A 22,892-nucleotide genomic window follows, 5' to 3' on the forward strand; every position below is an offset into this window, starting at 1 on the left:
TTCATATAATTAATGTGACATATATATTTATATCAAATATATTTGTTATATGAGTGATAAGTGTGAATATAGTTTAGTGGTTGTATTAAAAAAATATATTTAGAAATAACAAAATTGAAAGAAATAAATGAAATTTTGATTTTAAAAAATTGTGTAAAAAGAAAAACTGAAAATGCCTTTGGCTACCTGTCGAAAATATATATATATTTTTTTTAATATTGCTCTTCACTTTTTGCCATTTTCTTTTTCATTCTATAAACAGAAGTGGAAATTGGAAACTACTTTTGCAGGAAAGAGAGAGAACAAAAATCTTCAGAGTCGAAGATCGAATTCCACTTACAAATCATTTTCACCTTAAAATTACAATACCAAAAGAAACACAATTTTTCCTTTTCTTTTTCATTGTTTAATCAGAAGGCGGATCTGGATAATGGATGCTGCAAACTGCTTTTGCAATTTGCAGGGAAGAGAAGAAGGAAGGAAGAAGATATTCGGCTGACGATCGAATTCAATTCATTATTTACAGAGCCCACTGTTTCTGTATGAAATCCCTAGCATCTTTAATCAGCACTGAAGATTCAGGAAGCCCAGAAATCGTGTAAAATCCATGGATGGCGTTCGAATATTCGATTAGTTCCACTTCTTTCCAGCGTTCTTCAGCCACTCGTAGTACTTTCTTCCCCAATCGCGCAACTGATCAGATCCTCCGACGATCAGAAGCGTCGGCGGAAACTTTACGGCCGAAATGTCGACGCCGTTCGGTCCGAACACGTGCGCCGCCGGATGGTTCCGGTCCGATCCATCCGGGAGAAACGCCTTCCAATACCAATCCGCACGCTCCAAATTCAAAGTCGGCGTCCGTCCGAATCGGGTCCGCTCCTCTCCACCGAAGAACGGTTGAATAGCGATCAGACCTTTGATCTTCACCTTCCTGAACTGGTAATCGCCGGCTCTGACCAGGACGTGGTGAGCCAGGTTCCCGCCCGCGCTATCTCCGGCGACAAAACACCGACCGAAATCAGGCTTCTCCGGAAAGGCACCAGAATCCAAATCGTCGATAAGTTTCAAAGCATCGAATCCGTCGTCGTACTGAGACGGATAGCGGTGCTCGGGAGAGAGGCTGTAGTTAATGGAGACAACGACGGCTTGGAGATCGCGAGCGAGTCTGCGGCAGAGGAGATCGAAAGGCAAGGAATCGGGGGAGAAGAAGACGAAGCCTCCGCCGTGAAAGTAGAAGAGGAGGGGCATGGGGAGGTCGGGAGTGGGGGAAGGGGCGAAGAGGCGGAACCAGAGGTTGCGGGAGGGATCGAGAACGGTGTCGCGAGTGAAGACGCGGTCGCGTGGGGCAGAGGAGGGGGAAATTTTGGGCTCGAAGAGGGCCATGAGAGAGCGGTTGACGGTCATGTTAGGGCGGCAGCATTTGTCGGAGGCGGAATTTGAGAGGGAGTTTGGTGGGCTTCTGGTCGGAGAGATCGCCGGACATGGCTGCAGGCGGTGGAGGATGGACAGAAAGTGTGGGGGGAGTGGGAGTGGAATTTAAGGGAACTTAAAACTGAAAGCCGTATGTAGAGATTGTGGATGAACGCGTCAGAATCGCGGCTCCCAACTCTCTCGCCCACTTCTGTTTTTCTCATTTACACACTCCCAACTTTCAGGTATCATAGTTAAAATTTAGGCTAAATTACAAGGAATAAAAACTAAATAATCAATTAAAATACCCCTCAATTTTGCTATTTCTTTAAAAACATTTCTCATGTGTTTCCAAAATTTCTATGCTACTTTCATAAATGTTTCAGAAATATCATTTGAGCAAACTTTCCTTCAACGAAAAAAAAAATTGACGTGATGTGTCAATTAACGCAGCTTGAAAAGAAATAAAATATAGAAGAAGCTAACACAAAAATTGAATAGACAATATTGAAACGAACATTGGTGATAATGGAGGAAGAAGACTTTTAGGCAAAATTGGATAGTTAGGCTTCTACCATGTATATTATCACATTAACTTTTTGTTTAAAATATTAACCAATGTTTGTTGGAAAGGTACTTTTGAAAACGTATATGAAAGTTCAAAAATAGTATTGAAATTTTTGAAAGGATAAAGGTATTTTTGTGGGGGAGTGAAGAGAATTTTTTTGTGTTTTTACCTAAATTTTATAATTTTAAAATAATGGTTAATACTCAAATTAAACACGTTTTTTTAAAATCTCGTATTTGTATATAAAAAAAAAATGCTCAATTTAGTAATGCATTTTGTGAAATCAAAATATTTTGAAACGTAAAAGAAATATTAGTAAACAAACAACAGTTCATATGGGCTTAACTAAAAAAAAAAGTTCATATGGGCTTAACCGCGGCCCAATTCCATTAGCATCTCTCGCATTCCCACATCGCTCAGTTTTAGGAAAATTGTATTGTTTATGTTATTGCACGAATACGAAGCAATCGTCTCTTCGGAGACATCTGATAAAATTGGAACGATACAGAGAAGATTAGCATGGCCCCTGCGCAAGGATGACACGCACAAATCGAGAAATGGTCCAAATTTTTTTTCCCTTAATTTGCTACTATTATGATTTTACGAGCGTACCCCTCTCAGCTTGCTTGAATCTCTGCTCCGGCGCCGGACACCGGAGAAGTATCCATGGCTTCTTTCGTAGTTATATTTGAAAAAGCTTGGATTCCTGCCATTAGGGTTACGTCTCTCTATCCTTCTCTTCATCGTATCGTAGTTATATTCGGAGACATCAAATTAGGGATTCATTGATGATATCTAGTTTCTCTCTCGGTGTTCTTCGCTTACTACGATTTCCATTTGATTCCTGTTCTCGTTGTGGGTGATGAATTGGAATACGTTTCTCTTACTTGTCTTGGCCATTGAATATGATTGCGAAGATTTGGATCATTGAGATGCGAGAGATTCATGGCTTTCTTTTTCACTCTATCTACTGTAAAATGAAGGTTATGAAATTTGAATACATCTAATTGAAAGGAAAAGGAAAGGAAGATGTCAACTTATTGCTACTATTCACTAAAAATACACTGTGAGTGACCATGGAGAATTCCCCCTGATCCATTCCTAACAACACCATTCGACTCATTCGACTCAACTTGAAGCTGAACATTCGGCCAGCTCCTTCACAAGTTTGACGACATCATCCGATGATCCGAGAAGATATCTCGCATTCGACCGCTTCCGCCCTACAGCACAGGAGAAGTAATTGTCACCCTTGAGATCAAGAACGGACGAGCCCTCGTGCAGCGACAATCGGTCCTGCATTATAGGCCTCCAAAACACTGCACTGCCGTGGCTGTTTGCTCTTCTTTCTAAAACAGAAAGGGAACGCTGTTTCTTGAGGCGTGTCGTCGTCGACTTGGGCGGGACTCCACTGTTTGGGAGCTTTGGCACTGGTACTCCAAAAGGGTTGGTGGTGACTGTTGCTCTTGCTGTAGGCGGCACTTCGGAAGGTAGGTCGGGCTCGAAAAATGTATAGACGTCTTCATCCTGAAACATACACATGCGAATTTTCATGAATGTGTAAAAATAAGGCAGTCGTTTACTTGACTGATGGATTGTTGATGATTATGATTGTATAATGCTTATCAGCAGAAATTTTTGAGTGATGAAGCAATCCTAATATGTTTGAGTTCTGTATTTGAGTGTACATACCTTGGTTAGGAAGTGTCCAACACAAAGAACGTAGTCAATAGGCTGGTTTGTGCCTTTATCACGAACTATTTCTCCCAAGATTCTATCAATGGCAGCACCCTGTTTCCACACACATGTTAAATAACTAATGATCTATTTGATAATCATTCCATTTTTTTTTGTTCTTCTATCTTTTTGCACGAGCTCATCTAATATTCATTTTCTTTATATGTAATTCATACTTGAAGAGCATATTTTTTAGATCTCTGCAAAACTTCAAGTACTGTAGAGAGTCTAGTTTTCATTTTATTTAAATTAAGAATGATTCAGTTTATGACTGCATTTTGAGTTGTTGGGGGGCCAATCGATGTTGCACACCTTTGTCACACCAACTGCTCGGACCTCGACTGATCGGCTGCCTTGGACAACATCAACTGAGGCATTTGAGATTGGACCAGTCCAAAGATGCTGCAGCAAATCCCTTGCTTGAAGTCTTCCAAACTCAACATCTAGTTCAGTACTAGTCAGTTACTAAAAAGAATCTTGCAAGAAATCCATTAGATATAAGTTGTAAATGCTTAGTACCTGCAAACTTGTAGTTCCACTGAAGAGAAGTTTCGCGAAGCTCGAAATGAGATCGAGGAGTTCTTTCAGTGAAATACTCGAAAACATGCTAACATTCATGAGGAGAAATAAGAGACCAAAAAGGAAGGTGATGAAAGTAGGTAAATACTAAAATAATCTGTAATTGTTCTTCCAACCTTAACGCTCTCCACCCAGTCCATATGTAAATTTTCAGGCATTGTTGTCATCCACTCTCCCTTAGTAGGACGTAAGAACATCCCATTTTCCGCTGCCAGCCACATGTTGTAGTCACCGAAGTTCTGTAATGAAAAATAGTTACCCAAAACTAACAGAAGGGTACAAGGCATTAAAGCAGAAGAATAAGTGTACATCATCCAGGACACTTCTGTCACTTCCACTGAGGACAACCACCGTCGTATTCGGGTCGTCACAAAGTTTCTTCAACGGTTCTCTCACGTCTGGATGTACTTTAAGATCCATGTCTCTTATTTGGCCATATCTTCTCCCAAGGGCATCCACTGCTTCAGTTAAGGTAGCATTGAAACCCTGTGATATAAAGGATGGATCAACAATTATGGAAAAACCTGTTCAAATAAGCAGTTGTGCAGAAAATCAGTTATAGTGCATTTGCTACTATTATAGTTTGGTGGTATAGGGAATATACCAGAATAACCAATCGGTTATGTGATTGAACATAACGATTCACTGCCTCTCTAGTTGGAAGTAAAGGTGGTATCTGTCTTGTCCTGATCTGAGCTTCAACTATTGTATCATTGAGTTCGCTACAGCCAAGAGAACTTCAAAATTTTTATCTAAAACTTCAGACAAAAAACTTGAAAGTCAAACGTTGCAAGAAAGTATCATAACCATATCAAAATTCTTTCTAGGACAGATTGCACATGTAATAAAGTACATTTTCAGGCATAATGCTGAGATAGGGAAGACAAGAATGCCAGTATTTGTTTTAGACAAATCATCAATTGATTCATCTTCATACACAATGTTTCCTCCAAAATAAATGTATTTATATTGCCTTTCCAACGTTACATTCTTATATTATGTTTCACGTTTTTGCCATTACAAAATGATCCTGAATAATGGAGGGGAAATTGTGAAGATCTAGAACTCCTTTATCGGTACTTATAGATGTGCTTCTTGCTGCCATAGTTATGGACAGGACATGGGAAATATTAAAAGATATGGACTTTATTGACGTAATCTAACATGATCTCTTACAATGAACAAGTGAATAGAAAAATTGCATTACACGAACTCCTCATTTGAAAAAAGTACAATTATAAGTATGAACAAGTGAATAGAAAAATTGCATTACACGAACTCCTCATTTGAAAAAAAGTACAATTATAAGTGCAACTTGCCCAACCAAAACAGACCAAGTAGATACTTCCACAAGAAGCTAGAACCGTGTATGAATCACATCTCATGTGGGGATAGCAAGATCTCAAACAACACTTGTTTAATCTTCTTGGGACATGGAAGTTAAAACATGTCAGATATGAAAAAGAAGCCCAACAGACAAGAAGCTTATGGTTTTTAGTATGAAGAATTCATTTATTAGATTGCAAACTCTGTATTTGCTGTCACTGGCTGTGGACATTGCGGGCATTAGAGTGAAAATTATATGGGGAAGTTCCATGATCTAAACCCTCAGCCGAATTCATGCAATGCACTCAAGATTTTCAAAATAAAACCAAGAAAATTCATGAAACAAGATTCAGAATTAAGCTATATGCAAATTAAGAACTATATCACCAGTGCACATCAGTACCTCACAAATGTTGCAGCCCATTCTTGGGATGTGTGAGTTGTAACGTGCATGAAGTTATGATGGTGTCGTCTTTCTCTTTCATCTGCTTCCATATTCAAAGCATAACCAATTGAAGCAGCAACTTCAGTGATATTCCATGGATTAACTAAAACAGCACCAGCACCTAATGATTGGGCTGCACCTGCAAACTAGAAAAAAGATATAAAGGTCACCAGCATCGAAAATGGTACCATAGGCTGCTCAGATCCAGTTTATATCCTGAAGGCAAAACAGACTTCCTTAACCCTTGAAACAATCGTCAGACGTATCATTGTTTTCCACATTTGAAACTAATTGGGACTGCCACGTGCTTTTCAACATTTTGTATAACACATGATCTTTGGTTGTATTGTAACGTGACTAATAGATGTATTTCGGAAAAAAGTTATTTGCATGGTTTCTCCTTTCAATCAACAGGGAACAATTAATTTATTTCCTGATAAATTCCTTCTAAAAACATAGTCGATTAATTTTTTTCTATTGAAAATGTAAGCAGTTACTCCATTGGTGATTACCAGTCAGAAAAAAAAGTATACTAAAAAAGGCTTCAAAAGCCCCTAGTCTAAAGGGAAAAGAGATCAGAAAATGCAAAATTTATTGCAGTACTAACACCCTAACTACCGTTTCAGTTTGCAGCATAAGACAACCAGTTAGTTTTATAAAATCTCAAAGAAACTAAACGTTGGATTACCTCACTTAGGATAAGAACGCCTTTCTTGGAAGCTTGACAGGCCACAAACTCGTAGCTCACGAGATTCATTCCATCTCTTAACGATGTAACTAGTGCCACATCTACACAAAAGAGAAAACCAAAAGACAACGTACTATTAAAAGATGAAAACTGATGTCAAAACTAGGTTTTTTTTTTTGTGACAGCTACCAATAAGGTAAAAGGTTCACTTGATTAGCCAATTATCCATAGCCTAATAATTGCACTTTTCATTGGTCAGAGTCAAGTGTAAGAAACTTCCTCCTTAGATACATCGAACCGGTGGTGACATCTAACCTACCATCCCAAGAAGTTGGTGAAGATGCATGCATTGCATTTATATATAATGTTCTTGCAGCATGTCATTTTCTGAGGCATCACTTGATTCATGACACAAGAATCACGAGATACAACCAGGAAATCCATGGTCAGTTACATGTTTGTTAGGCATCTAGGTTGACACATGAAGTAGTTACTCGTGAGGTTCACCATATGGGATTGGTTAGTAACTATGGCTTGGGGACAGAGAAAGAGGAGGGGGTGAGAAAGAGAGTTCCATATTGAGCCTGGTTCAAGGAGAGGTTTTCAGGTTCCTCAATCACCTAGGACTATCCAACTTGCAATATTTCCTTCTATGCAATTAGAATTTTTGTGTTGGTGCCTGGTAGTTCCTATTGATGTAATAGGAGTGGGTAAATAGGAATATAATAGAGAGAGAAACATGAAAATTACACCATAAAGATAAGTACCAGTAACAGCGTATAAAGCACATAATGCATGGAAGTCAAGCGAACGATCCTGTAAATAAGGAAGAAAAACTTCATAAGCCTTCGTTTGATTCATCAACAAACCAGTACTCAAATAGCTTTGCAAGAAGCCTAAGTTCAAGTCATCAAGTTTCAAGGATACAAGTGATATGTGATCACGTAGCCTGTCATAATTTGATGCAAAAAGATCTAAAGATTACGGTGGTGCTCCCAACCTTCAAAAAGAAGTTACAAAGAGCAGAGAAGCCACTTTAAAGATTGAAGGCAAGATGAGAGAGTAGACTTATAAGCATAATGAATGCAGACTGAGAACAAAGTAGGTTAAACGACATTAGAAGATCATGTAAGAGAATAAATAGAACTCTTACCCCTCACTTTTATCTCCCTACTACCATGACAGTATTAGTTTCTTCCTAACTATATACTGCCCGAAACAATGTTTAGTTTTAACTCGAGAAACAATGATTTGCCCTTCCCTCTTATTTTCTTTGCTCCTTTAATGAAATCTAGCCTTTCTTTACTAGGCTACCTAATTGAATATGGCACTAGAAAGAATGACAGGGAACCCTTTTTCAGTTTCATGAACTGACATTAGTTAAGGTTCTCCACCACGCAACTGACAAAAAAATAAAAAAGAGAGATCTTCCCTGCCTTAAATATTAGAGTAATAAGCGGTGAGACTGTCACTAATTCCAGAAATTATGAGCACTTACATGATGCAACTACCTTGAGCATTTCTACTTGCAGCCATGCAAATAATTCTTAGCCATTAGAAAGATGTACGCATGGAAATAGAAATCAATTGGGAACACCAACCAGATGATGTATTGGAACTGCAGTAAGAGTGCCAAATCTCCCATTTATGCGCCCAACAATCTCATGAACCTGACTCGTTAGCTTTTGATCTGTTAATGCAACAAATAGGACAAGATCTTTGAATGTTCCATTTCCCTTTTTCAAGGTAACACATAAAATAATATATTCGAGAAACTAAAAAAAGAGACATTTTATCCTTGAAACATCAATTCAAATATCAACATTTAGTACTGACTAGTTTCAGAATAACTAGACAACTCATGAATTAAAGTACATAATGCATGTAAATAACATGTTAAAGAAGAAATGATCTTACAATCACGAACATCTGTTCTTGTTGGCACCGCAATCTGCAGCAAAACTACTCTATCACGCCACTTTGGATTTTCTTCAAGAAACTTTTCGAATGCCAAAATCTTTTGAGGTATTCCCTTAATCATATCAAGACGATCAACACCCAGCATTACCTGGTGATGTCAGTTGGCATCAGAAGAACTGGGAGAACACAGTTACTTAAGTAACCTTACCAAGGAGGAAAAAGAAATTTAAGCTTAGAACATGAAGCAAAGAACAAGATTTAATTGGTCATGTAGTCTTATGCACAAGCACAATGACGAACACCCAGCAAAAAGACCTGAAAACCTTTAACAAAAGAAGTTACACAGAATTTGAGATGTACTTTGTATTAAAAGAAACGACAATAAGAAAATGAAAGTGATAGACAAAAAGGGATCTTTGGGAGGGGAAGGAAAAGGAATTCTTACCTTTCGTCCAGCAAATCTTTCTTGAAGTTCTTTAACATGATCCTGGACTTGAGGGAGTTTAAGAGCTCGAATGAATCGGTCAGAATCTATTCCAATAGGAAACTGTAGTTTGAAGACCCAAAAAGAAGAAAAGACAAGATATTACATGGTAAATGACTCAAGTGAGTACTAAAAAGCAGAAAAACGTTGAAACAATAGACATTTCCGTTACAAGAATAAAATTTTCTGTACAACATTTACATTGAAAGAAAAAAAATAATAATCAATTGGTCTTACAGCAGCTATGCGAGTCAGTTTTCCTTGATCCTCTACTCCTTCAGGTGTACCCTCCAATCCAAGAATACGGGTGCAGGCACTGACAAAATGCCTAGCATAATCATATGTGTGGAAACTGGAGGAGAAAAGATGTGTCATTTAGGCCCAGAGCTTGAACTAAACATAATTATTAGAGAAACAAGCTCCATCTCTTTTTTCCAATTTCACAACATTTGGAGTGAAAATTGAAGTTTCCTATAGTTCTTCTTTGTAAACATACGAAAAGAAGATCCAATATTACTGTAGGAAGTATGATAAGCAAAAATTAAGACGATGAGATGCATTTAAAAAGACAGTACAACACAAATAAATGGCTTACCCAACTAAATCGGCTGCCAGAACAGATCTCAAAAGCTCTGTACGAGATGGCAGAGTTCTATGTATTTCTGAGGATGGAAATGGGGTGTGAAGGAACCAACCAACTTTCATCTTATTATTATGCTCTTTAAGACACTTTGGGAGAAACATCAAGTGATAATCATGACACCAAACAACATCTCCCTCTTCGTAATATTTGTTTACAACATCAGCAAACATTTGGTTTGCCTTCTTATATGCATCAAACTGTGACTGAAAACTACGCGTTGTTGCAAGGCGATCTTCTTGTGGAAGACCAAGATAATGAAATAGTGGCCACAAGATGTTGTTACAGTAGCCATTGTAATACTGATGAACTATCTCCTCGTCAAGAAAGACTGGTATGCATTTCTGAAATCAGAAACTTAGTAAGCATGGAAGCTATTTAAACATGTGGTCATTTATTGGGGGTGGGTTAGACAGATGTTAACGAAAGAGCAAAAGAGCAGATAGACTTGAGTCACACTTTATATCAATGAAGCACTATTGACCTACAAGTTTAAGAGAATCAAGTGTCATTATATGATGTTACCTTTTCAGCTAATGCTTTCTCTAGGGCTCTCTGTCCGGCTTCATCCGGGACATTCACACCAGCCCAACCAATCCATCTTGCCTCAAATTCCTTTAGTCCTTGAAAAAGAGAAAAAGACTTTACCTTCAATTAAGATATGAAGTTCACGAGATAATAAAGTAAAATTAGTCAACTGAATGAAAAAAAGTAGATCTCTGTCAAAATTACTTCTAAATGTTAACATGAAAATTAAGCCACACTTGCAAATATAGAAGTAGAAAGGATGACGTTCACCCTGATGAAATAGACCAGAGATATCATACCTAAAAGTGCACTGACTAGACCACCAACGCTAATTTCAAGATGCCATGTTTCCTTCCCTCTCCTAACAGCAGACACAGGCAACCTATTAGCTACAACTAGAAGGCGTTGCTTAGAATACCTCCCTTCTGGCCTTTGTAATGCATCACTGAAGTCTTTTGCCACTGACACGCCTTCCAAGATGTCTTCCTCGTAAAATGACCCATAACTTCCACCAAAGTTTGTGAAGAGATCGCTGCTGTTGACTTCTCCCAGACTATAACCATCTCGTGCCTCCTCATTGAGAGAAGAAGACCGGTTTGATCTCCTGAGCTCTCTTTCCCTAAGAAGCCTTTCCAATCTAGTTCTAGGAGTAGGAGGACTGCAGCTATGGTTGTTTGACAGCATTGATCGATACACAAGTCCTGCAAACATGTTGAAAGAGCAAAAAAGTTCCTGGGTTTTTTAATTCAATATAAATGAGCAACTAGTTTAGATCTAATCCTTCAACATGATCAAACAGTACTAATCGAAAGAAACAACCATCATGGCGATCTTTCTCATGGTTCTCTTCTTCTTTCTGACAACAAAGTATTCATACGTGCCCGTGCAAGAATGTCCAATACATGTGTAAACAACTAGACAGTTGAAATTTGATAGAGGAAAAGAACATTGTAACAATCGGAACCACATACATATCCACTTCTAATTCCAAGTCATTGGAGATTTTATTGATACAGAGTACAATTCCATATGTTAAGAAAAACAGAACAATTGAAATGTAGCAATTTCTTGAGCAAGAACCTTCAGACGACTTCAAGAATTAGAATGGCAAGAGGGGTTTTAATCCTAATTAGTAATTCAAAGTTACACAGAAAGAAAAAATACAATAAAAGTAAACACCCAACTCCCAAATCCCAAGAAAAGAAGAAACGAAAAAACAGAGTGGCTAACAAAGACCCTTACTACTTGAATCAAAGATGGTACAGGAAGCAGTGTGCCCAATGCATAAACTAATTTACAGTAGCCGAAGCGAGAATGCAGAGGAACTGGAAACGGAAAAAGAATTGCATGAAAGGGCAAGTTCTCACCGAGCAATGAATGCAGAACGCAGAATGTAGATCGTCGGTGTCGCTCACATTAATAACGAAACGCGGGAGAGAAGACAGTGCGCCAAAGGGGGAAATTGAGAGCGGGGAAATTAGGCAAAGCAAGTTGTGGAGGCGATATTTCTTAATTTTGTTTTTTGGGTGACTGGTGAGGAGAGGAATTGAAGAAAAATCTGCAGAATTTTGGGATGATGACGACGATCAATGATGACAGCAACAAATATTATAAATTCCAAATTTGTGGGTTGTTCCCTTTGTTTTTGCCAAATATGAAATCGCGAAAGGGATATGAAAATTGGAGGGACTCGAGAGTAGCGAAGAAACTCTGTATGGCGAAGCTTTCGGCCATGCAGGTGACATCAATTTATACATTCATGAAATTTTGGCACTTTCTTATCTCCATAATGTGCCTTTATTTTCCTTTTTGCATTCCATACTTTTCAAATGGGATCGAATCTTCTTTTACAACATTGTAGGGCCTGCTCTGCTTCTGCTTCCTTCAATGGAATATCCCATTTCCAATTTCTTTATTTTTCTTTTTCAATGGAATACTTATTTTTTACTTTTATTTTATTTGTTTTCACTCTAATTTTAGCACCACATTTTACTCACAATTTTTTTTTAAACAAATTTGTATTAAAGAGTTTCTATTTTCATCAAAATTGTGTTAGAATTTTACAAATAGATATCAAATTGATCACTTCTTACAAATATAAAGATCAAAATGACGAAATTTTGGAAGTATAAGAATTAAAATAAACAAAGATTGAAAGTATAAAAACCAAAATGAATATTTTGAAAGTATGATCAAACCAAAATGAACCAATTCCAGCAACAATAAAAGCCGCAAAAAAGACGGTAGCGATATGATTCGAAACTCGATGGTAATCCCAAAAGTATAGGGATCAAATAATATATATATATATATATATATATATATATATTTCTCCTTTTTTTCTTTTTTGGGAGAGGATCCGTATTTAATATGTGTTTTCAAGTACATATATATCTTAACTATTTTTTTTATTACGTGGAGTGGGGGAATTCGAAGTCATAACTTTTTGGTTAGAGATATTTGCCAATTGCAGATAAATTATACTCATGTTGGCCTTTAACCGATTGAACTCTACTCAAGTTACTTATTGGTTCATAATATTTGGTGCATCTTACGATGATTATGCAATTTTTACAAATGGATTAAATTTAATGTTTTATTGATCATAAAAATGAATATTCTTAATACCAATTTACCTTTAGCTTTGTAAAAATGGATTAAGAAAACATTTGCAAATTTAATTTTCACTTTTCATTTGCTTTAAAAATAAGTTAAAATTTAGCATTCTACTAGTTTTCTTTGCTTTTTTGTTTTTTTTTTCTTACAACATGAGAGGCGTGGAGATTCGAATTCACAACTTCTTGGTTGAAGATATATGTCAGTTATCGTAGTTAAAGATAAATAATTTTGGTAGCATTCCATTAGTTGAAGCTTTTATTTATTTTACATTTAGTTTAGTTTTGTAATATTTATCAGCCCGAAATTGACTTGGCTTCGCCAAAAGGCCTCATCTATAGAAGCCCGGCTCGCGAGGCGTCCCTCTCGAAGTCCATATAGAAACATAAAAAAATTGTAATTTTATTTTAAATGATTAATCGGAGTATTACATTTAAGGTAAATATTGTTTGATATTTACTATGCATATATTCAATTTAAAACACAGAATAATAAAATAAAATAGATTTAAAATGAAGAAAACTTAATTTATTGACAATCATTTACCAAATAAAGAGATAAGCTTCACAAAATTTAAATGAAGACAACCAAAATTATAGGAAGACTTTCATCGTTCACTTCTCAAGCATTACCATATTAATGAATCGATTTTTATACCCAATTAAGAATAAATAACACATCATTACGGCATTTCACAATTTATCAATAAAAACAATGAGAATGTGACCATAAAATAAAAAAAGGTTACATTTTTTTCTGGGTCTCTTTTGGGTACATTGGATAAGAGAACATATATTGGTAGCCACAAAAAAAAAAAAAAAACATTTAAACTTCTTTGAGGCCAAATTTGATCCCTTTCTTTTTGGAACGAAGTGTAACATGTGGACTATACGTAGATGTAATATAAGGGTAGACATCTTTACTGATGAACCAACATTTAAAATTTTTCCCACCCCACATGTTGTAAAAAAAAACATTTAAAATTTTTATTTTCACCAAAGTAATTCCTAAAATAGTTTGTAGTCATGTAAATTCTACTAAAATAATTAATTTAGCTTAGTCTCGATAAAATGATCATTCCATGAAGATCTACCTTAACATTATAACCTCTCATCCTAATGAAGATTATATAAACCTAACAAGATTGGCAAACATAAACCTAGGTCTCTTAGTTTACAAATTTGTTTCTAATCTTATATATTTCTTTCAACTTTTATAAATTATTTTGATTTTCTATCTCTCGCATTGTCAGACACATACATGCACATACAAACACAACCTCTCTTTTTTTGCATATTGTTATTTCAACATTTATTCTTCTATTATTGTCAACAAAAAAAAAATTATTCCTCTATCTATTTTGCAATTTAATTTTAATTTCAGTCTCTTTCTTTATTAAAATATCAAATATAGTTAAGCCTATTATTTCTCCTACATATTTAATATTTCTCCAAAAAGAATATCTTATTTAAAATTAAAAAAGAAAGGAGAGAATATAAGAATCATAACCAATGATTAACGAAGAAGGATCCAATGTTTCATTGCTTGAAGTAGGTTGGTCGTTTTTACTATTTTAATTCTTTTGATTTTGTTTGTAAATATTAAATTACAAACTTGATGCTTCATGTTTCAATTTGGTTTCTAGAGTTAGACCTCACCAATCAAATCATTATTATATCTCTCGCTCTTTTTAACCGGACAATAATTTACTATTTTTTATTTAGCTAATTATGTTAGTTAATTGTATTATTATTTAGGGTGAAGTAAAAAAATAGAAGAAAATAAATAAACTTTTAGAGGGAATAAAAGACAATTTACGAGATTTAACTGATGAAATTAAATCTTTTAAAACCTTAAAAACCTATTTAAAATAAATCAGGACAAATGAAACAAAACTCAAAACTAGAGATTAAATTGAAACTTCTAAAAAAAACATACTAAGGCCCATATAATCGTGTAATTTAAAAGGCCCAATACTAAATTACTTTGAGGCCCAAATCACAACGGGCGGCCCACTAGTAAATACCGGGTCAATGACAGCCTTTCCAAAAGGCTTACGTCCGTCGTCTTGTCCACCGATCAGACGGCGGTGAAAAAGAAACAATGGCCAGAACGGCGGCGTCTCTTCCGGTGACTCTGTTCCTCCTCCTCCTTCTCACGGCCCCACCGCCGTCCCTTTCCTTCTCTTTCTCCCAATTCAAGACCCTATTTTCACTCGCACACTCCCTCATGTCGCGCGTGGCCAATTTACGCGCCTCCCGCGGCGACTTCTCCGGTTCGCAACGGGCCAGGCTCATCGCCCAGAAGCTCGAGCGCGGGCTCGGGCTAGGCCTCTGGGGCCCGATGTGGTCCCTCGCCTGGGACTACGCCAAGAACTACGCTTGGCGAGACCTCGCCTACACGGAGCTGTACGACGCCGTTTACGACATGAACGAGTTGCTCCGGGCCTTCGCAGAGTTGGCCCGGTTGGAATCGGACACGGCGAGGGCGGGGTGGGTGTCGCGGAATTACCAATCCGTCCTCAGGGTCTCCAATTCGCTGTTGCAGAGGCTTCTGAAGGTGTTTAGAAAATCGGTAAGTGGGTGACCTGCAAAGTGTTTGTTGAAATGCCTGAATGAAAAAGTTAGGCGTATAAAGGCAGAAGCCGTGTCGTGTTTTTTTGGTATGGGCAGGGGGCTTGGAGGGAGGTGGTGGAGACGATTCAAGCGGAGGTGGTGGACGGCGGGTTGCTGAAGGACTGTTTGGAGCTGGGAAGTGGCGATTTGAAAGGAATTGTTCAGATTTTGAAGGATTTGGCTTTGAATTTCTATTCCTCCACGGGCACTGGCCGCCGCGCCCACAATGAACTGTAAGAATTGAATCTTTCTTAGTTTTAGACACAACGTTGGGATTGTTTCTATAATTTTTCTTCTTGGGTTAAATTTTGTTACAGCTTCTGGTTCTGACTGATAAGTGATATCATGCATCTCTGTCTCTGGTATTTGACAAATTAATAGGCTGTTATATTATATATATGGGTCTTCGGATTTTTCTTTACGGGAATCATTATGTTATGTACAAGTGATGCATGTTCGTGTTAATATATATAGAGGTTATTTTTCAATTTCATGAATTGAAATTAATTATATATTTTTAGAGTTATTTGAGAGCCATGCTACTGAAATGAAAACTGCAAAAAAAGCTGAAATTTTTAACTGGTGGGAGAACCTAGTTTTTCATTTAAATTGGAGGAAGAACCTAGAAATTGAAACTAGCATAGTTTGAGGAGAAAATATGTAGTTACGAGTTGAGACATTGACTTGGTAAATATAAATTTAAATGCACCTATGAATTGGATGGGACCACATGTAGGGGTGGGGTTGAATGTATGATATTACGATCGAATATATATATCTTAACCAGTTGAGTTATGCTCAATTGACCTCCACTCTCATATTTATTGTGTAAAAAAAACATTATAATATAAAGTTAATTTGAGCATAATAAGTGGATTGGATATTTTTTTTTAAGTTGAATGCTTTAATTAGAAAAGAAAAGTTAGATTATGAAAAGGAAAATAATTGGCTCCTTATTACTAAGAACCTGTATGATCTTGACCACACTTGAGATGAAAAAATAAAAAATGCAACTAAAGAACTCAGTATTTTCGAAAATTTTACATATTAGAAATTTGTTAGGAAAGTTGTAAAGAGAAGAAGTCTTTTTCTATTTCTAAAATTCCTTAACGTCACGTAGTGTTAGAGGGCAGTGGGAGAACTTATTTTATAATTAATTTAAATAATATTAATCCCAAAAATTAATTTGTAAAAACGAATTAGAAAGATAAGACTTTTTTAGTTTTTATATTCTATCTTCTCAGTTTTCACATTCCCTTTCATTAATTTATGGCATTACATTTTTCAACAATTTCCTCCTGAAGAAATATGTCCACACTTCAACTAGAGAGTTAGAGATTTGATTTTAAAGGTAATTAAGACATAATTAAGTACACTTAATTATATGCACAGAAGCCAAAGAGTCCACATATATATATATATTTTAATAATATATGATATGGGTAAGTCACTTTCAATCCTGTCCCAAGTTTTGAATTATATATTTTCCAAAAACCCCACATTTTTATTGGGGTTGAAATAAATATAGGAGAGCATAGTGGATCTATGGTTTAAATGAAATATTAAATGGTCAATAGGTTGGTGTGCTTGCATGTTACCCCATTGGGACTTAGCCCATTGCATTCAATTTGACCACCTACCCTTCATTTATCATCATAAGCTCCCCCTCTTTCTCATCTCGACGTGACTTTTAGAATGGTAAAAAGTACTTTTTAACTAGTTAAAGGTAACAGAAGTGCTTAGTTACAGAAAAATGACACGTAATTACTACTTTGGTTCAAGAGTTAAAGCGAACATAGCTGAATGGTAATATAATTTGCATATATCTCAAATCAAGAGATTGTAATTTCGATCCTCCATCCTCACATGTTGTATTAAAAAAAAAAAGTAATAGTTAAAACCATTGCTTTAAAAAATCATTTAAAGCTCACTCTAATTATTTCTCTTGGATTTGTTTTTCAGTAAAAAAAGCATACGTGGTTGATTTAAACTTTTTGATGGGGTATTCTAGCTGCCACTATTGATTCCAAAGACGATTTTCAAATTCATCTTAAAATTTGTTTGTAGCCCGTTTTTATCATTTATATGATATATTAGTTGTTACAATACGATTTTTTGGTACACCAAATGGAGGCGAGAAAATTTGAACTCATAACTAGAGACAGATGTCAATTATCATTGAGCTTAACTCAGGTTGACATTTCACATGCAATTTAAAAGTAAAAACTAAAGTTGAAGAAGTTTAAAATAGGTTTTGGAGAGGTAAATGACGGAAGATTGATTTAAGTGAGATTGTCTTGTGAAAGACATTTTATATGTGAGGAGAAAACATGTTTTCCATAAATAAATGCGATCTTATGGTTGTAGCATAGTGGTAAAAATAGAGTTTAATTTAATAAATTTAAAGGGATGTAAGTTAAAAGTTTCATTTAATAATTTCAGCTGTCCGAAATTAATACTTCCCCGCTGGTGCGAGTTATGTTATATTTATGAATGTTGACAATCGCATGGGGATGGTCCCAACAAATCAAAGCAAAAAGCAAATTCAATATAGGAGATATTATTAGTATGTTGATAAAGCCTTCTTTTTCTTTTTCATAGAGGAAAACCCCTTCTATATATTCTCACAAAAAAAAAAAAAAACCTAAATTACTATGTTTAATACTTTATTTTTTCTAAGTAAAATAGCATGTTGGTGTAGGAGTTCGAATACCTGACCACAATTTTTTAGTCGGAAATATATGTCTTAACCAATTGAACTAAATTCAAGTCGGTATAATACTTAAAAAAGAGTAATTTTAGCTATACCTCATTAGGAATTATATACAACTTTTTTTAAACATAGTAATGTAGCTAGACAAATAAACTTACCTTGTAAAAGAGAAAAAAACTAATAATTATGGTCAATAATATGTTTAAAAAATTAAGTATACCATAAATAATTATTGCTTTAAATGATATCTTGGTTCATATACTTTCAAATTTTGTTCAATTTAATCTTTATACTTTTTAAACATGAAATTTAGTCTCTTCAATTTTTATTTTTTATCTCATTTGTCGTATTCACCACTTTTTTTTTTGTTTCCAAAATTTAGCCTCTTTATTGAAAACGTTTCTCAAATTTTGGAAAATAGAAACAAAATGAGTTACAAAATATATATGTTTCTCAAAAAGCGAGAAACGGGAACAAGAAACATGAAACGAAAACGTTACCAAACGAGCTCTAAATTTCTTGAAATGTAGTAATAAATTTATACTAAAGAGTTCCCATTGTCTATAAAAAATTGTGTTGAGCTTTTGCAAATAGGGACTAAATTGGTCATTCTTTAAAAGTTAAATGGACCAAACCGAACGTTTTGAAAGTACATTAATTAATAGGGCGAATATATATATATTTTTAATTCAATAAATCTATAGGGTTAGAGATTAACCTTAAACCTTGAAAAGAAAATAGGTGGCTTATCCATTAACCTATATTATACTAACATTAAACTACATGATATATATATTAGAATAAGTCTTTATGCCCAAACTCTAATTTCATTCTCTCTGCAATTAACATGTCTTATGTTAGTTTTGTGCTAATTAATTTCCAGACAGAAGTGGATCGAGAATATGTATAAAATGTCAATTTATAAGTTTCACCCTCTAACTTTTAGTTGTCCATTTCATCTTATCAATCTCTAAACTTTCAATTTGTGCGTCTGGCAAGTTTCTTTTGTTGACTTTGTCGACATTTAACACACTATTAACACAAATCGGAAAGCAGTAGAAAAAGGGGATAAGAGAGGGAGGGCCCTTGGTTTCGTCACATTCAGCATATCCGCGTGAAATAAATGCTTCTAACCTTCCTCCAACTACAAATCTCTCTCTTTTCTTTCTCTACTCTCACTCCCATTGTTATATAAACCACACACATCTCCACCATTTTCCCTTGATCTGGTTCAACTTCAAATTTACATACATTTTCGGTTTCTATGGCGGGGACGGTGGCGGTGGCGGTGGCGATGGTCGTGGGCGCGCTGCTCGGCGGGGCGGTCGCGCAGCAAGTGCCTTGCTACTTCATTTTTGGTGACTCTTTGGTGGACAATGGGAACAATAACCAGCTTCAATCTTTGGCTAGAGCTGATTATTTGCCTTATGGGATTGATTTTGGTGGACCCACTGGAAGGTTCTCCAATGGCAAAACTACTGTTGATGTTATTGGTAATTAACCCCTTATCCCTTCTTTCTTTCTCAAAGAGTTTCCAATTTTAACTATTCAACTCTCTAAGAGTTTCTATCCACTTTCTGATGTGACATTTATTTATTTTATTGATATATTAAACTTATCGTAGGAACATATAATCTTGTTGATTCACATTCTTTTTTATTAATATTTATTTTTTGTTACATTTTAACTGATAAATGTACTAGAAATTAAAGTTAGTAAGAGCTTCCACCGGTCGGTGTGTTAGAATTTTTTTTTTTTTTTTTTAAAGAAAAGGGAAGGGATAAGAGAAATTTGAGGTGTGGATTTAATGAAAAGTTGGTCTTTTTTTGTGATAGTACATTATAAATTATAATTGATTTCCTTAAATTCCATGCACATGGTGCTTGTTGCCCTCATAATTACTGGAAAATATTTAACACCCTTGTCGCTCCTCCAAAATTATTTTGCATAATTTTTTTTAATAATTATACATATTATAACCTTTTATTTCAATTTTGATTCATTTTAGTTTTTATTTTAAAAAGTTTATTTTATTTTTCTCTTTTTTTAATTATAATTTTTAGTATAATATTACACTTAATAAACTTCTTAAAATATTTTCATAACTTTATATTATAGAGAGTTTATTTTGTGACCAGTTGAACAAAGTTCTAACTCATCAATCTTTTTTTATACAATGATGTATAAAAAAAAGTTATATATTAAATGGTTTAAAACATTAGCCAAAAAAGAAAATAGAAAACGAATAACAAAATTAGATTGATACGAATTTGAGAGAATAATTGATCAATTATTTTGGTAATTGAAAAATGCAGCGGAGCTATTGGGATTTGACGATTATATCCCTCCCTACGCCACCGCAAGAGGCCGAGACATCCTCAGAGGCGTCAATTACGCATCCGCCGCCGCCGGAATTAGAGAGGAAACCGGACGCCAATTGGTAATTAAATTTTCATCACTATTTTCCCAAACTCATCCTCACAGTTACAAAAACAATAATTATATTCCAAAAAAGAAAAAAATGAAAATACCTAGCTTACACACCCGATATTAATAGAAATTTCTACCGACTTTCTAATATGACGTGTTTTATCACTTTCAAAGTCGAGTAGGAACTTCTACTAATCTAAAAAGTGCGTATAACTCGATTTAGTTGAGAGCGTATTTAAAATGGACGTCCTACATTATAGGGAGGACGGATAAGCTTCAGAGGGCAGGTGGCCAATTACCAAGAGACGGTGTCCCAAGTGGTAGATCTTCTTGGGGATGAGGACTCAGCTGCAACCTATTTGAGTAAATGCATTTACTCAATAGGGCTGGGAAGCAATGACTATCTCAACAACTACTTCATGCCCCAATTTTACTCAACTGGCAACCAATTTACTCCTCAAGAGTATGCTCAAGATCTTCTCCAACAGTATTCCGACCAACTTACGGTAATCAACCCCACTCGAAAAATTATATAACTTTAGTCTATGATGTTTCGGTCATTCATTGTGTTTTTGTAAGTTTCGAATTCCTCCTTCAAATCTCTAAGAAGTTTGTGATTGTTTGGTTTTGATCGTCGTAGCTTTTGTACAACTATGGAGCGAGGAAATTTGTGGTATTTGGAATAGGTCAAATAGGTTGCAGCCCAAATGAGTTGGCTCAGAACAGCCCAGATGGAAGAACTTGTGTTCAAAGGATCAACTCAGCCAACCAAATATTCAATGCTGGCCTTAGATCCATGGTTGATCAATTCAATGCCAATCAAGCTGATGCAAGATTCATCTACATTGATTCTTATTCCATTTTCCAAGATATTATTAACAATCCAGCAGCGTTTGGTAATTAAAATTTTCTACCTTCTACGATTAAATATGGTATCGAAACAGAAGATCGAAAAAGCAGTGAATTGTGTATATTGTTGTTTTCTTCAGGTTTTAAGGTTACCAATACTGGGTGTTGTGGAGTAGGAAGGAACAATGGCCAAATTACATGCCTACCATTTCAAACTCCTTGTTCAAACAGAGATGAGTATCTATTTTGGGACGCATTTCATCCGACAGAAGCCGGGAATGCCGTTGTAGGACGGAGAGCTTACAGCGCTCAACATCCGACCGATGCATACCCGATCGATATTCGTCGTCTTGCACAACTCTAAGATTGATTTGGCTGAGGATATATATATGTTATGGATTTGTTAGCAAGCTCTATGGTTCATAAATATATATATATATATTATATATACTTCTCTCAATTAGTTTCTTTCTTTTGTGTTTGGGGTGTTCCTGCCTTTTGTTGTCTGTATTATTGTATGCTGTAATTTCTATCTACCAATTCTACTAAATTGTTCTTTTTTACATGGGAAGAAGAAAAGAACTGCTTGATTAGAATAGATTTAAATCTTTTAATACATATATTTTGTTGTCCATATATGTTTATCTAATAATCTTAGGTTTACCATTTGATTAAAAAAATAACTTGGGATTAGTATTGGTAAAGTTTCCCATTCATTCAAATTTGGAAAAAAGAGAAGTGTTGAAGAGAAGCATTGCAAGAATAATATTGATTCGGCTTATCGTTTAACACATTCTATAGTTATTTAATTAAGTCGTCTCTTTAGGAAACAATTTTTTCTTCGTTATAAAAGAAATGGATCAAATCAATATCACACTCAGAGAAACAGACATACCAATTTCTTTTGAGTTTAATGGTCTACGAATTAAGTATCATGCTTAATATTTTGAACACACTTGAAGTTTTACTTTTGAACTCTACTATTCCTTTTTCCATTTTTGAATATAAATAAAAATGTCACTCCTTACAAGCTAAAGCAAATCAATTTTTTTCTCTTATCAACATAATAAATGATCCATATTAATTCTTTTTCTGAATTGAGTTTATCACACCCCAGAAAACAAAGAAAATGAGTTATTAAAGAAATTTATTTTAAGAGGTAAAAGGAAAAAAATAATGATTTTTTTATAGTAAAATTGTGTCAATTTAATTGTCTCTAATCTTTAACAAATTGTGGTTATATTCATCTGTTACTTTTGTATTGGTATTTGAGGATGCGAGCCATCAAAATATCTGAACCATTGATTGGTGGTTCGAATTATATATATATAAAAAATGATTTCT

At 35.3% G+C, this 22,892-nt stretch overlaps 3 protein-coding genes, 1 non-coding gene and 1 pseudogene across 5 annotated transcripts; 3 read left to right on the plus strand and 2 right to left on the minus strand.

The window, feature by feature from the left end:
- Positions 1 to 300: 300 nt before the first annotated feature.
- LOC111010705 (putative carboxylesterase 18 pseudogene) lies at positions 301 to 1,958 on the minus strand (annotated as a pseudogene).
- A 489-nt stretch (positions 1,959 to 2,447) lies between these two features.
- On the plus strand, positions 2,448 to 2,550 carry LOC148212514 (U6 spliceosomal RNA). Its single transcript, XR_015790039.1, has one exon. It is a non-coding gene; the product is annotated as a U6 spliceosomal RNA (small nuclear RNA).
- A 361-nt stretch (positions 2,551 to 2,911) lies between these two features.
- LOC111010763 (alpha,alpha-trehalose-phosphate synthase [UDP-forming] 1) lies at positions 2,912 to 12,051 on the minus strand. 2 transcript variants are annotated; one of them, XM_022284297.2, is made up of 18 exons: positions 11,693 to 12,051; positions 10,625 to 11,026; positions 10,323 to 10,420; positions 9,753 to 10,141; positions 9,395 to 9,509; positions 9,119 to 9,220; positions 8,671 to 8,821; positions 8,355 to 8,443; positions 7,521 to 7,569; positions 6,754 to 6,854; positions 6,024 to 6,211; positions 4,899 to 5,016; positions 4,604 to 4,780; positions 4,411 to 4,533; positions 4,235 to 4,322; positions 4,028 to 4,158; positions 3,671 to 3,769; positions 2,912 to 3,505 (listed from the first exon to the last, which is right to left on the minus strand). In XM_022284297.2, exons 2-18 carry the CDS (start codon positions 11,007 to 11,009, stop codon positions 3,107 to 3,109), a joined length of 2,802 nt encoding a protein of 933 aa, XP_022139989.1. In that variant the 5' UTR covers positions 11,010 to 11,026; positions 11,693 to 12,051; the 3' UTR covers positions 2,912 to 3,106. The 2 variants fall into 2 exon arrangements, with proteins under 2 accessions (XP_022139989.1, XP_087977499.1); XM_088121373.1 differs by having other exon boundaries at positions 10,625 to 11,057.
- A 2,785-nt stretch (positions 12,052 to 14,836) lies between these two features.
- Positions 14,837 to 15,977, plus strand: LOC111010824 (adenine phosphoribosyltransferase). The gene is made up of 2 exons (XM_022284392.2): positions 14,837 to 15,515; positions 15,614 to 15,977. The coding sequence occupies exons 1-2, from the start codon at positions 15,045 to 15,047 to the stop codon at positions 15,791 to 15,793; spliced, it is 651 nt and encodes a 216-aa protein (XP_022140084.1). The 5' UTR covers positions 14,837 to 15,044; the 3' UTR covers positions 15,794 to 15,977.
- Positions 15,978 to 19,474: 3,497 nt separating this feature from the next.
- On the plus strand, positions 19,475 to 22,182 carry LOC111010627 (GDSL-like Lipase/Acylhydrolase superfamily protein). Its single transcript, XM_022284107.2, has 5 exons — positions 19,475 to 19,762; positions 20,585 to 20,709; positions 20,960 to 21,205; positions 21,340 to 21,595; positions 21,689 to 22,182. The coding sequence occupies exons 1-5, from the start codon at positions 19,534 to 19,536 to the stop codon at positions 21,910 to 21,912; spliced, it is 1,080 nt and encodes a 359-aa protein (XP_022139799.1). The 5' UTR covers positions 19,475 to 19,533; the 3' UTR covers positions 21,913 to 22,182.
- The last annotated feature ends 710 nt before the right edge of the window (positions 22,183 to 22,892 follow it).

The sequence above is a fragment of the Momordica charantia genome (genome assembly GCF_013281855.1).
Source record: "Momordica charantia cultivar OHB3-1 chromosome 3 unlocalized genomic scaffold, Mcharantia_2.0 BLBB01000003.1, whole genome shotgun sequence".
NCBI lineage: Eukaryota > Viridiplantae > Streptophyta > Magnoliopsida > Cucurbitales > Cucurbitaceae > Momordica > Momordica charantia.